Genomic DNA, 15029 nt, shown 5'->3' with positions numbered 1-15029 from the left:
CGCGGGTCGCTCAATAGAGAGGCAATTCATTCATTATGGCTGTCACTTACAGCAGAGGGAGACTGGACGGAGGAGGAGGGCTACCTGGGGAACAACAATGGGAGAGGAGAAAGAAAGGAGATGAAATAGTATGAGGTTGCGACAGAGGTTTCAGGAAGGTGGGCTGGAGTGGATAATTCTTTCCAAGTTTATATGTGCTGCTATCCAAAAGTGCTGGGTTGTGTATATCCAAGAAAAACATGAGTGGGAATTAGTGGGCCCTGCTAGACTAAAGCTTCTCTTTATTGGACATTGTGTTTAGACAAGGCCTTTGTTTCTACGTACTGAGCTGTGTTTAATTTACAGGATATTTTGTGTTTATCACAGCTGTTCTGAGCCAGGACTGGATTACACACATGCGCACACTTTCAAATACAAAGCTACAAGGTTTTTCATTTAAGTTAAACGTCTGATTTTTTTGTTTGTTTTATTGCTGATTGATCCAAAATAACAAAGTCAGCCTATAACCAATCCATTATGTCTAGTGTAGGAAAAATCCTCACACACACGGCGTAGTTTGTTTAATGTGACTGAACAAAAAACTTCAAACTTCATTAGCACAAAAAACAACAAAGTTATTTTAATGAAAAAGTAATGCTTGGATTATGTTCAGTAGTTTTTCCAAGTAAGGGCTCCATTTTTGTGCAGTACGCAAGTGGTTGAGAGGTGTTTTGCATCCATGTGTGGTTAGGTTTAGGCAACAAAAGCAGTTTGGTAAGGAAAGATCACTTTATTAGCTACATGTTTAAAAAGTGAACACAACCTGTCACGTGCTTCGTGGCATTTTAATATTTATCCAAGATGACCCTTCTACTAAAGTTAGCCAAGTGCCACGAGAGCCTAAAAATGACCATAAAATAGTGCAATCAATTTTTTTTTTGTATGAGCGGATATTACAGGAATATAACAATACATTGTCAGTGAATAATTTACTTATATATCCAGTATGAACATTTTGCAGCTTGGCAGATGCTGATAGCATTACATTTTACTCTGAGGAGATAAAAAAATTATGTGATAAGTCCTTAAAAAAAATAAGGGGGACAGTCTTGCTTCCACAAATTACATATAGTATGAAGCTGCGAGCATTTCAACAAAAGAGGGATGTTCCATTTAAATACTGTTTAAAGGCCTGAAGAGGTAAAAATAGCCAATATTTTACAATAAAATAAACCAAGACAATTTGGATGAATAAACATAATTTATGCTATTGTGTTAATGATTTTATCTTGCATGTCTTTGATTCAATGGGATAAATTGTAACACTGACACGTGATATCTGGGCCGTGGATTTCATGTGCTCCTTTACTTCCCTCACGTGTTATTTGTTCCCTTTACATTTAAATGCTTGTGATCACATTGTGCTTGTGCGTTTTTTGAATCTGGGATTGCATTCTGGTTGTAAAGTGCAACAGCTGGCCCAGTAAACAGGCATGCCACAGCTGGATATCCATCGACACAGCTGGCTCAGATCATATGTCCACAGCCTCTACATGTCGAACCGTCAACACACACTCCAACACAGACTGGACTCTCTGGACATTCTATAATGGGTTCTGTCTCTTTTTTCATTATTATGTTAAGGCTTTGTGGTCCATTGGAGTGACTTTGTGATGTTTGTGTGGGGTTTTAAGCAAGAGAATATCAGTATTAAACCGGTGTTTTCAGTGTTAAAGTAGCAGTGATGTCTGCCACAGTGTCATTTTTGATTCTACCACTGGAGTACATCTTATGATTATTTTCCTCATCGATTAAATCCGCTGATTATTGTTACGATTAACTGATAGATGTTAGAATGTCGGAATATAAAATGTCAGAAAATAATGAAAAGATAACGAATTCACAAAGATAAATTCAAAGCATTTGTTGTTGTTGTTAAGCATTTTTCTTTGAAAACAAATGATTAAAACAGTTAATAGATTATCAAAAATGTTATTTTTCTGTCTAATAATAGTATGTTAGATAATCGTTTCAGTCCACATTTCCAAATTCTTGCACTTGTGCACAAAAGCAAACAAAATCAAGTAATCTTTGTTAGAATTGAGCTTTTACATTACATTACATTAACTCATTTGGCAGATGCTTTTATCCAAAGCGACTTCCATTTGACGAACAACATACAAGCATCAACAAAGCATCAAAGACAGCACGAGAACTACAACTGAGCTAACAGCACGTATGGCATCAGTGGGATAAATACCCAGGGAAAGTAGTAAGAGTTAACAAAATAGTGCAATCAATACAAGAGAATTGTAAGGGGATAGAAGAAGAAGAGCACAGGAAGTGAATTTTAGGAGTTAGGGGTTAGAGGTGTTATAAGAGAAACTGTTCTCAGAAGAAATGAGTTTTCAAGAGCTTCTTGAAGTTAAAGAGGGACCCCCCTGCTCTGATGGCCTGTGGTAGCTTGTTCCACCATCGTGGTGATGTTACAGATGGGAACAGGGACTGAGATTGCTTTGTGTGAAGGGATGGCAGAGCCAGACAGCGTTCGTTGGAGGAGCGCAGTGACCGAAAAGGAACGTAAGCTTGTATTATGGAGTTTAGGTAGATGGGTGCAGACCCAGTAGTCACTCTGTATGCAAGCATTAGTGCCTTGCCTTTAAACCTTTAATATCTTAGAAGATGCGAAAGAGATCATTTCTACCTGTAATTTGTCTTATTTCATCTTGTTTTGAGGTATTTAAAAGTATTTGTGGGAAATTCTCACAGTAAGTTGATTAACAGGTTAAAATAAGACTTAATTTAAACAAGTAAAACATTTAGGACTCAATAAAAAAATTACTTCTTACGATGGAGACTTGGCTCCAGTATAACTCTCAATTTACTGCGTGCAAAGACCGTAAAAGTGGACACATGTTTGACAAGGCTGCGTGCCAACCTCGTCTTGTTGCCTACATCGTTCATGTGTTTGAGAACTGGCTGCTGTTTAGAAAGTATCTGTAACTCTGAAAATAAAAAATGAAATTTAATTGTAACTCTGCTGAAATGATCTTTTCCTGCAGAATTCCAGCACAGCTGGCAAAAAGAAATAATATTTGCTGATGTAAAAACAGTGACTTGCTGACAGCAATGAAAGCGGGGAGATGGTCCGGAGGGAGAGGAGGACGAGCTGACTGATGGGCCCAGAAATGGAGGGATATGAGGAAGGCATCTTGGAGACAAAGGTCCAGAGGGCTGCAAGAGGCAGATAGCTGCCTCCTCCTCTTCCTCTGTCTCATTCCCCCATCTCTGTCTGGAGGAATGCAAATTCTTGGTATCTCCTCTGAGCCCGTCCAGTCCTCCCCACCATCATCCAGCATGTTTCCAAAGCCAAAGAACTCGACTTTGCCAGTGATGGAGGTGAAAATGAGACGGGGATGCTAATGATGATAAGATACCCAACAAATTATTCCAGTGGCAGCTAAATGCAGCACATCTCTGAAATAGTTGGTTAAGAGCAGGGCTTTAGTCTTTCATGTGATAATAGCTGGTTGGGGTGTTGAGGTTTCGCCGTCAAGACTCAAGTGGAAAATTGCTTTGCACACTCTGGCAAACACGTCTACTGTGTCACGTGCCCAGCCCACACATACACTTCTCCTGATACCCCCACCTCCTTATCCATCAGAGTGTGTTGGGCCACTTGGCAGAGGGACCCCTGTTTCCAGTCCAAACCCATCGGTCTGGTTTCTTCTCCAGTCAAGTCTGGTGTGGAGATGGTGGTGCTGTGTGGTTTGTTTTTTTATCCCCCTGTCTAGCAGACCATCCCGCGGAGGTGAGAGCTGTAAATGGTCCCGTATCAGGCTGACTGTGTGGCTGGCAGAGTGTCGGTGGTTTTGTGCTGTGGTTTGTGCCAGGCGAGCCTTTTCAACCCTGAATCTTCTGATTTCTTTTCCCAGAGACAACATATGAAGAAATAGGTCATTGTTTGGTTCTTTTCTGTAGGGGTGAGGTCTTGTACAGTAGCCATGCCACACTCACAGGTACACCAAGTACCAGAAACAAATGCAGACACTGTCTTCTTCTACATTTCATAAAGGCCTCTGTCCTGCAGACTCATTTTATAAATCTTACCGCATTCCCTCCTAAACCCCACACCAATAAAAAAAAAACTGTCTGAGTGAGTCCAGCAACAACACTAATAACTACTATTGAGGGAAAAGAGTCCAAGAACAGTGTTCACTTACCACCAGTCGCCACGGTGATTTCACGCAGGAAATGTCCATAAAAAGGGAAATCGAAGGACAGATTAACTCTCTGTGAGGGGAAAACAAACAGACAGATGACCCCGGTCAGAAAGATAGAGGTAAGAAGAGGATCAGGGAATAGACTGTTCTCATCTTAAAAACAACAAGAGGATTTAGATCAGAGGAAAAATGTGGAAAGAAAATACAAAGGTTCCCCAGTGTGCTATATCGTCTATACTTTGTGGGGCAATCACTTGTCATTTCAAATCTAAAACAGAAAAGAATGTAAATGTGGTAAAAAATATTATCATAATTTGTATATGACCTTTATTACATCTTAGTAAGAGAAGAAAGAACCATCATATCCTCATTTGAAAAAATGTCAAATTTTCAGGAACACATGCCTCATGAAAATATTAAACATTAAATCCATGTTGATTTATGAGGAGTCAAGTAGTAATAGCACTTCTAATGGCAATCATGGGTAAATACCTAGTTACATATAATGTATCTGTAAATGTTTACTGTATGGAGGCACGTTTTTTCTAGAAAAGTCAAAGTTATGTGTTGGTATGTTGACATACTAACATTAAAATTAAGATATCTGCCTTGGCAAAAAATGTAATAGTGAATCAAAATGATGAGATATGTCAGTTTTGACTTATCACATAATTTTGATTTTGTGTCTCATACTTTTGATTTACCTTTCGTATGAACAAATACCTGCAAAACTTGGCTATACTTTGTATTTAGCACTAATCATTAACAAATGGTAGCATGCTAACTTGCACAACTAAGATGGTGAACATAGTAAACATTGTACCTGCTTTACATTGTCCAATTGTCATTTTCAGCATATTTGCATAGTGACGTTAGCATTTAGCTCAAAGTATCACAGAGCTGCTAGTGTGGCTGCAGACTCTTAATATTATTCTTCACAATTTCTTGTTTGATGGTTGAATAGCTTCATAAACCCCGTCCCCTAAACCTTTCCGACTTGTCACTCCGCCTTCCAGGGACTTTGGATTTCCGAAGTGTTCAAACAAAAAGGTTCTGTTTAAGCACATCCCAACATTTTGTCTTCTAAAGTCAAAATTATGAGTTTTCAAGTAAAAATTATTAGAATTACTATTTTGACTGAGAATCTCAAAACTTTTATTTACCATTCGTATGACTGCTAACTTTTCTTCTGTTATTTTTTCTTTTCCTGGCAGAAATGAGCTTCCATACAAATCACAAATATGTTGATAGGAATTATAAGATTACTCTTGGACCAAATGAACAACAAACTTATTAAGCACATTACCACAAACAGTGGTTTATGTATTCAGTATTTTAGCCCTGAACTGAATATGCTACAGTCACATCGCACCACTGCCAGGAAATGTCCTGAAGATCGGCAGTCCACAGTAAACACGCTGCTATTATCCATGAACCTAGATTATGCTGGGGGGAGTAATCCTGTGGCAAACCACGCTGAATCTCACAGACTATATAGCCGCTCCAGAGCTTAACTTTGCTACAGCTCTGTGATGAAGCTGACCTCTGCGGCTGTGTTTGGTTTTACGACCTTATTGGCCAATTCCTTTCAGTGTCGTGGCCCAAAGCTCTGGCAGGCAACAGTGCCAGCAGGGAACATGGAAGCTTTCTCCAATTCTGCCCCAGCACTCAAAATTTTATGCAGTTTCTCAGGACTTTAACTGCCCTCATAATAAACTCTATTTGTTTAAAATGTTAGTCTGCTGACTCGGTGGCTGAATTTCCGAACAGATGGTTTTCGCTTCTCCTTGCACTGCCATCTCACAATGACATTATCCAAGCAATACTTCCATATCTCCTTTTTAATCTGCATTGCTTGGCTGGTCACTGAATTAGGAAATTCACTTTTTTTTTCAAACTAAGCCCCAGTCAGGGAAACCTCCCACATCCCTTCTATACTATTTGGAAGAAAAGCCTCGCCTCTCAGCCGCGCCTAAAAAGAATAGTATGTATGGTTCAATCCATCATTACATGACTGAAGGTAGAGCAGCAGAATGCACAATGTGGGACTCTATTGTATCTCCTCGCCAGCTATTGTTCACCCTGGGTGCTTTCTCTTTTTTTATAGTCTGTGGCTGCCCTGCTGCCATGCTGATCTATCTCTCTAGTCAGTCTACTGCTGCCGTGTGTGACTTCATCAGTATGCACCTCACATGGGTCGCCTGTTTGTACAGAGGTGGAGGAAACTTCACTGCAGAGAAAGCAATACTTTACTTTTTTCCATCTGCATGGCAACGGTAGAGGAAACAAACACGCTGTACTGTATTAAAAAAATCTGTCTAGTCATGTCTAGTCATGTGGAAGCAACCTATGGCCAACCTAACAGCTAGGGCTTGTGGGTATTCACAAAGTTAATGTTTCAGCAGTGAAGCTGTAAATGCTGTAATACTTGCACAATACATGCATCGTACAATACATCTTGTTCCACAGTTTACTGACAAACATACACATATATCACATACAGTGCACATAAATACTGAGTAAACCCATCTGTTCTTTCCGTTACTGGCATTTATATTCTGTTTATCTTTAAGCCCACATCACGAGCTAAACTAACCTGCTAGTAGGCACCAGGAGCTGAATACGTCAAGGTGTGTTTGTAAGAGGATTAGAGCTACAAATGCAGATTTGTATTGAAAGAACAGCTTGACGTTTGACTTAACGACAGCTAAACTATGTGTATGATGAGGCTACCTGTGGCCTTAAACAGTTAATAAACCATGTCTGCAGCAGGTTTAAGTCAAACCTCAGACACGTCAACCTCTAGAAATGTTTTCATGATTTCGACAGGACACAACAACTGGGTTAGACTAAACCACAGGTGCTACACCTGTTCTGAAGACACAGCAATGAGGTGTAATAGACCACATCTTAATGTCTTTAAGACCAGCATGTAGGATTTAGTGGCATCTAGCTGTGAGGCTGCAGACTGCAACCAAACGTGACAATTCCCCTCATCCTGCCGATCCAAGCATGTAGGAGAAACTAAGGTGGCCGCTAAACTAAAAACACGAAAGGCCCTCTCAATAGCCAATGTTTGGTTTGTCCATTCTGGGCTACTGTAGAAACATGAGAAGAGGGCCCGTTCCATCTGTAGATATAAATGGCTCATTCTAAGGTAATAAAAATATTAATTTTTTCTGGTGATTTTACACTACTGAAAAGATACTTATGAATATATTATTCTATTTTTGCCAATATCCCCCTAAATCTTACAAACTGGTTCTATAAATCTCTTAATGTCGGCCATCAGAAAATTAATCGGATACTATTTTTATAATCATTAAAGTCATATTTTAAACCTTCGTGAGGATCATTGTAACCGAATCTCTTTGGGGTGTTGGATTGTTGGTCAGACAAAACATCTTCAACGATTTGAAGACCTCAGATCTTGGACACAGACACTGTTTTCTGCATTTTTATAGACCTAACGATAAATTGAGAAAATAATCCCACAGTTAATCTATTATAAGAATATTCATTCACCTCTTAAACCTCGGAGAGCAGCTAAGCTAATGACAATAAGCAACAGCCCCTAAGGTTTGGGTACATTTAAATTAATTTGACTTTAAGGCTAACGTTCACGATTGGCCAAGCATGCACACAAAAACTTCCCAAGACATGAAGGAAATGTCTTATGTTGCTTGTTGACTTACCGCTGCTTGTCTGTGAGTGTTGGACAGAATCCCATGGATCTTGACTTTCTCCTTGTCCATCTGGTCAATATTTACCCACAAGTCCTTGCTCATTGGATCCGACGGGCTGTATGTTTTTGACGTGTAGTAGTCGTGATCTGTATCCTCCTGTAGAAATGACAAAACCAAACGTGTCCTGTGTGTTTACATGCTGTCTCAATATAAAGACTGTGAAAAAGCATAGTGCAATAAAACACAGCTTGAAGGAGAGAGTGGATATTGTTGTGTTTCTCTGTAAATTAAGCCAATGGAGTCTGTGCACTTTTTGTACAGTACATGCAGAAAATATAACCACATATTTAAAACGACATCCTGTGGCTCACTGTTCCTCGAAGCTGCCATGAGCCCAAATCAAATTCCTTGTGATCTAATTCACTGTTAGCTGCACTTCTAAAAACAAATTTAAACCTCTACGCAAACAGAAAATTGCACATATAGAAAATCAATAATGTAGAGTACTTCTAATTTTGCTGCAGAACAAATTACCAACCAAATTAGATAACATTACATTTAAGTGTGCTGTGTGAGCGTTCTCTTTGTCTTTTCATTCGACTCTATGGTTTTCATTAGGGCACAATCCGCAACGCGAAGTGGTTTTAATGTCTCCTAATCAAATAAAAAAAACAAGAAGCAAGTCGACTACTTTTAAAAAGCCCCACGCCAGACTGCTTAGTCAGGATTGCCTTTTATAACACAAACATTCATGGACTTTTATAAGCCATGGGGAGCGGCCTGTGCTTTTATTGTTTCCTGTACCGAATTAGGATGAATGCTCGTGTCCTGTGCTTCCTATTGCTTGTCTCCTTCTCTGTGGGTCTAATGAGATACCTTAGAGCTGGGCCTTTTATCTAAAACATTGTTAAAGTTAATGTTTTACCGGATAGGGGATCAGGGAAGTGTATGCTACATCTGACTGTGATCTAACTAATAGGAACTCACGCAGCTCTGTGAACACTTTGATATATTGGTGGTATTATTCTAGGCTACTGCGCTTTGGTTGTCAAAAGGCCATGAGACAAACATTAATTAAAGCACAATCCTTCCCTGTTCGATTCGTTTTGCTTCAAGGATTCATATTTCCCTCAGAGAGTTATAATCTAATACCTCTACACAATATTCAGCCCGGCATTTGAGACAGAGAGATAGTGTTTCAGGCTTAGCAAAGCCTCTGTGGGATTGATAAATATCAAAATTCCAAATGGAGTTCAGCCATGTAGGTGGTGTTACTTTTGATTAATTTGTAGATTTAAACAAACATTGCCAGAAGCCTTTCATCACCGTTTAAAGTGCAGACAAACTGTGTCAGGGAAAGAAAAAAAAGGCCCATTCAGGCAGGCTTAGTCAGCACATTACTTTCAGAATAGAAAACATGGGCGCTTGTAAAAGAGAGTAGACACAAATGCAAGGCTGTAAAGCTTCCTCCTAATCAGCACAAGATGTTTTCGGTCTTGTGGAGAAGGATCGAGCGAGATAGAGGCTTCTCAAAGGTGAGAGAGGCCAGTTGGCAGTTCTTCTGTGAAGGGGGAAGGTGGGCAGGGTGCCATGGTTCAGCTGGGCGTAGGTGGGCTTTTCAAGACTGCAGCAAAGAGTTTTGGTGGGAGGTTGTGGGATGAAGGCAATGTGAACTTGTGCCAAAACAAAGTGTGGTCCTCACTATAGGGAATGTGAAGGTATGTCACGCAGTGTTGCATTATGGGATGTGGCCACCATGTTTACAGGCACGATCTGTTTACCTTTTTGTTGGCTGTTACTATGGCAGTTCTTGATCGAGCAGCACTGACCAACCATATTGACGTTTATTAAAACCTCAACACAAAATTTCAAAAACAGCCTCCAGCACACAAATTTAAATACAGCAGGGTAGAGTGGGATAGGGCGCGGTCCTGTAAATATGGAATGAAATAATAATAATGACGTCACCTTCACATTCCCTATTGATGTGTGAAAATACAAACATGGTGTGAAATTTGCTACCGGCTCTGTTTTAAACATTAAACATTTATTAGCACTGTCAGCAAGCCTACATCACTCAGTAGTACATACCCACCCACACACACCCACACAGCCAAATAAGAAATCAACTTATGTGTGGCTGAACCAACAAAATCAGCTAATAGAGAGCCGGTCTCACAAAAAGACAGTGGGTATTTGTATTTTACAGTATCATTCATCCATAATTAGGGTAAACAACTTTATCTTGAGCTGTCCGTTGAAGGCTGCGTCATTTTGACGAAGCCTAGAGATGGTACAGTGACTGGTGAGTGTCTTCACAGATCACAAAAATAAAAACAGGTGACGCAACAGGTGACGCATTTCAGAAAACAAAATCCAGAGTGGAGTGAACCTTTCTCTCACAGTGGCAAAATTACTGCTGACATTTCATAAATGTAAAATGTTCTGTGCACAAATCATCTACTGACAGAAAATTTTTTATTTTAACATATTTATCAGAAGTTCTGAATCTGCATTTTTACTGCTTGTTTTGGTTGGGCGTGGGTTGTTTTTTATTAGTTATATTGCAAGACAAAAAGACAACATTGACATACAGGGGGAAATAACACAAAAATCACAAAACAGAGGTAGGTTCAAATATGCAGGTGGGTGGCTGGGACTGGCACAACATTTGTTTGGGTGAACTGGTGGTCTGGTTATGTGATCAGGACATCCCTAGTTCCAGTCTAGGTGGGGACCTTTACTGCATGTCATCCCTCCTCCCTCTGCCTACATTTCCTGTCAGCTCTATAGAGTCAGCTGTCAAATGAAATGAAAAAAGTGAGTTAATTGTGTTTAATTTTACTTTTGTAGGCTCTGTCCATTTATTTAAAATTGCTGAAGCAGCGACTGCATGACTATAATGTCTCATTAAAGTATTCCAGAAAAGCAAGTGTAATATATAATATATAATATAATATATAATGTATTTTAAGGATATTTAAAACCTAAATTTGATGCAATTTTAAACACATCTCTGAAACAGAAAAAAAACATTACAGTTGCTTATTTGAATAAGTTTTTGGGGTGCATTTGATTTACAATGCATTTTGCAACTGTGCATATAATATTAAAAACATCAAAAACATCATCCGTTGTACAATAACTTTATTGGACATATATTTTAAATGTATTGCTATAAAAATGCCAATTATTATATATTTTGCACGCATTTGAGATACATCCTATATTGTAAAAGTAGGTATAGATATATAGATATACATTCCCTATGGGAAACACACATAGACAACAGTGGGCTACTTTCCACCTGACCCTCAGAGACACTACAGATGCTTGAGCTGCACTAAAGAGGTCAGTGGAGGGTTAATGCAAGATTGATAGCCACATGATGACTGAGTGAGAGAGGACTATTGCGGCCCATCCACTTAGCTTCAGGAGGAGACCACTGCCCAGTTTTTATCTGTTCATCATAAACTGAAATACTGCAACTTGATAGAGATGGAGAAAACAAAAATGGCTGCCAGTCATGATCCATTTTGTGGCTCTGGAGCACAAAAACAAACCACTGAAAATATTTATTCAGCGAAACCCCATCCCAGATTCACTCCCATCTCTGTCAGAGGCATTTACTCGAGCTGCCCACCCCATCAATATTGTATCATACTGAGACCTGAATATCTTGTGCCGACATGTTTTCACTTCTGAATGGTTCCTTAACACAGGAGAGACCCTGAGTAAAGGAATCTATCGCTTCGCCTTTATGAGATTATTCTGGGTATTGCTTACTAAAGAAAATTAGATGTTTTTAAATGTTTCTTAAAGCTGCTACTGAAGAGGTATAAATAAAGATAAAAGAAAAACGTAATCCCCTCAACTGCAACCATGCCTCTGCTCCTGAGAAAATAAAATTGCATGTATGCTCTGTAGGAGCATTTAAACTGTGAATGTTGCATGTCAGCCGTCCCCATACTAAGACATTGCACATACACACACAGAGAGCAGAGCACGCAGTCAAATCAGACTACGGCCTGTATGAAAAAGCGTTAAAAGGACGCCATCTCTCATGTGTGGAGCTATTCATCAGCTGATAATGCCTGTGATCCATTATTCATTGACGCGCTCCTTCTCCTGCCATTTGCAGCGGCTTGATGGTATTGGTGGTGTGTGTGTGTATGTGTATGTGTTGAGACTACATCCTGGTCTGTGGTGCACCAGCCAGTTTCTGATTCCTTTTAATAGCAGTATAGATCCTCTGTTATGATTTAGAAGTCTTCATGGCCCCAAAATGTTGGACTTGAATCAAAACACCAGTGGTAAACATGCCAAAAATTGACGGCCATGAATTTATTTTCAAGAACAATCAATAATCAATAAACAAGAAGCCCCTGATATTCGACTTGACAACATTGCCCTGCTCAAGCTTAAGAGATCCAAAGTAAAAGCTCAACCTTGGCTTAATAGTGAGACTCATGCCCTTAGACAGGAATGCAGGAAGGCAGACAGGAATTGGAAGAAAAATAAACTGCAAGTGTCCTACGAAATACTGAGAAACTGCCTAACATCTTACCAACGCCTGGTCAAAGCCTCAAAAGCAAAATATTTCACAGATATTATAGCTAGAAATGCACACAGCCCTAAAACCTTGTTTAGTGTAATAAACACTGTACTAGTGGTGATGGTGCAATGGATAAGACTCGTGCCTTTTCTGTGAGAGACCCGCGTTCGAATCCACTGTGACACACCAATGTGTCCCTGAGCAAGACACTTAACCCCTAGTTGCTCCAGAGGCGTGCGACCTGTAAGTCGCTTTGAATAAAAGCGTCAGCCATGCTGCTGTGCTACCTCTGAAATTACACAGAAGTTTTTGAGGTTCTTTATTGATAAAGTTGACGTCATTAGATCTGGTATCTCACCTTCTGATCTTGACCCATCTGAGCTAGTCCCATGCCCTGTTTCTCTAAATTGTTTTGAGCCTGTGGCCTTGTCAGAATTAATATATTGATATAGCCTCACACATGAAGCCTACTTCTGCCCCTACAGACACTGTCCCCTCGTGTCTTTTGAAAGAGGTTTTAGATGTTGCTGGTCCTAGCCTTTTGTCTGTAATAAATATCTCTGTTTTAAATGGAATTCTTCCATCCACTTTTAAACATGCTGTTGTTCAGAATCTTATTAAAAAACCCAATCTTGACCCTATGGATTTTAATAATTTTAGGCCCTTTTCTAAATGATCTTAATGTCCAAAATATTGGAGAAGGTCGTTCTTTCTCAACTCTCCTCATTTTTAACTGAAAACAATGTGCTGTATAACTTTCAGTCAGGCTTCAATGTACATCACAGCACAGAAACAGCACTGCTTAAGGCACTAAATGATTTGTTGCTGTTTGGTGATACTGGAAATTGTGCTATTTTACTCTTGCTTGACTTTAGCCCGGCTTTTTACACTGTTGATCATGACATCCTCCTGGATCACCTACTGCAAGTGGTTGGTTATCAAGGGTGTCGCACTACAGTGGTTTCACTCTTACTTTTAAGATAGAACCTTTTCTGTTTTGGTAACATTTCCCCCTCTTCAGCAGCAATTAAATGCGGAGTACCTCAAGGTTCAATCCTGGGGCCAGTCTTATTTTCTTTGGATATGCTCTCCTTGGGCTCCATTCTCCGTAGACATATTATACCACAGTTATGCTGATGATACGCAGCTGTACTTACCTCTGAAGCCAGGTGATTAGAAGTCATTACAGTCCATTTTTAACTGTGTAAATGATATTGAGCGTTGGGTGATAATAAACTTTCTCCAACTAAATGAGAATAAGACAGAAGTAATATTGTTTTGTTCCCCTAACTCAATTGAGGAATTATCCAAAAATCTGGGCACCTTGCTAGGAATTTAGGTGTTATCTTTGAATAGCAATAAAATTCGACAAACATATAAACTCTGTTGTCAAAAGGTAGCTTTTTCCATTTAAGGACCATAGCAAAACTGAATTCTCTCTGTAAAGGACTTGGAGACTCTCCAAGTTGCATGCTCTTATATCCTCTCCTATATCCACCTACCTAACCATGCGAACCCTATCCTGTGTTGAAATAAATGTTACACAGTATACACTATGAGGTACACAGAATTCACTACACAACGTATTTACAAACTCGCGGCCTTTGCTGTCTTTGCTCATCTGCAGAAATGACTGCAAACCTAAACGTTAGCTGACCCACTGCAAAAAGGCTATGACTCTAACACTAGAAGATGGTGTGCATTTTGAGACTGAAGCTGACTGGATCCTGAAACTGAAACAACTTTGGGTTCATCTGTAGAGCTGCTTCCTGAGATGGCATCATCACTGAGTTTAAACACAGAGCAACATGAAGACAATAAACTGCTCTTTCCAGACAAATTGTCCTCTGGGAATCTTTTAACAAACTTGACAAAGTGAGACAGAAAACAAACAAAGGTGGGGTGGGGGCTAATTTGCATTCACTGCAGGTTGTGAATATGAAGCGTGGCAAGGGCAAAAGCAGCACTGGGAATCAAGTGAAGTAATGAAAATTAGCAAGCTGCTTGCTGCCTCGCTGTCTGAATTTGCTCCCTTAAGAAACACACAAATAAACAGTGAATGTAGTGAAGCATGTAACCCCCAAAGAGCCTCCTGAGCTGGAGAGTCACAGACATCCAATAACAAGTCTTCACCATAAACCACACATTAAAGCAAGCTATACAAACAACACCAGCAGTGATGGAGGGACCCCTCAAACACCAATACACTGTAGGCTTTTATTGGCAACCTGACATGTCTGACGGTGGTTAAATTATCAGGACAGGCTGTATTTTGCTGTAGATACAAAGAGCCAGGCGTGAAAATGACGCCATCAAATGTACACATTACTTCAGAGCAGTTACATATGTGTATTGGCTTCATTTGTGGTGTCGCAATATGATACAGGATTTTAAAAAAAGCAGCAGTCCACAGGCTGCCATATGTGTGTGTGGTATTTTTATCTTTCACATAAAGATAGGACTTAAAATGGTGCCACCTGACAGCTGTAGGCAACTTTCTCACACTTGCAGACAGGGATTTCAGGTGATTTCTCAGACTGAGTGTGTGTGTTGAGACCCCCCCCCCCCCCCCCCCCACCCCCCAAG

The 15029-nt window shown here is 39.8% G+C and overlaps 1 protein-coding gene across 2 annotated transcripts in view; it reads right to left on the bottom strand.

Annotated features, from left to right (window-relative positions):
* The window catches only part of plxdc2b (plexin domain containing 2b), a 108720-nt gene that overhangs the window by 48673 nt on the left and 45018 nt on the right, over positions 1-15029 (bottom strand). For both annotated transcript variants that reach the window (XM_046043840.1, XM_046043905.1), the window contains exons 3-4: positions 7898-8044; positions 4203-4272 (exon numbers count right to left, since the gene is read on the bottom strand). In XM_046043840.1, coding sequence (XP_045899796.1) covers positions 4203-4272; positions 7898-8044 — 217 coding nt within the window. The remainder of the gene's footprint in view (positions 1-4202; positions 4273-7897; positions 8045-15029) is intronic.

The sequence above is a fragment of the Micropterus dolomieu genome, linkage group LG01 (genome assembly GCF_021292245.1).
Source record: "Micropterus dolomieu isolate WLL.071019.BEF.003 ecotype Adirondacks linkage group LG01, ASM2129224v1, whole genome shotgun sequence".
Taxonomy (NCBI): Eukaryota; Metazoa; Chordata; class Actinopteri; order Centrarchiformes; family Centrarchidae; genus Micropterus; species Micropterus dolomieu.
This window is presented reverse-complemented; position numbering and strand designations above follow the sequence as displayed.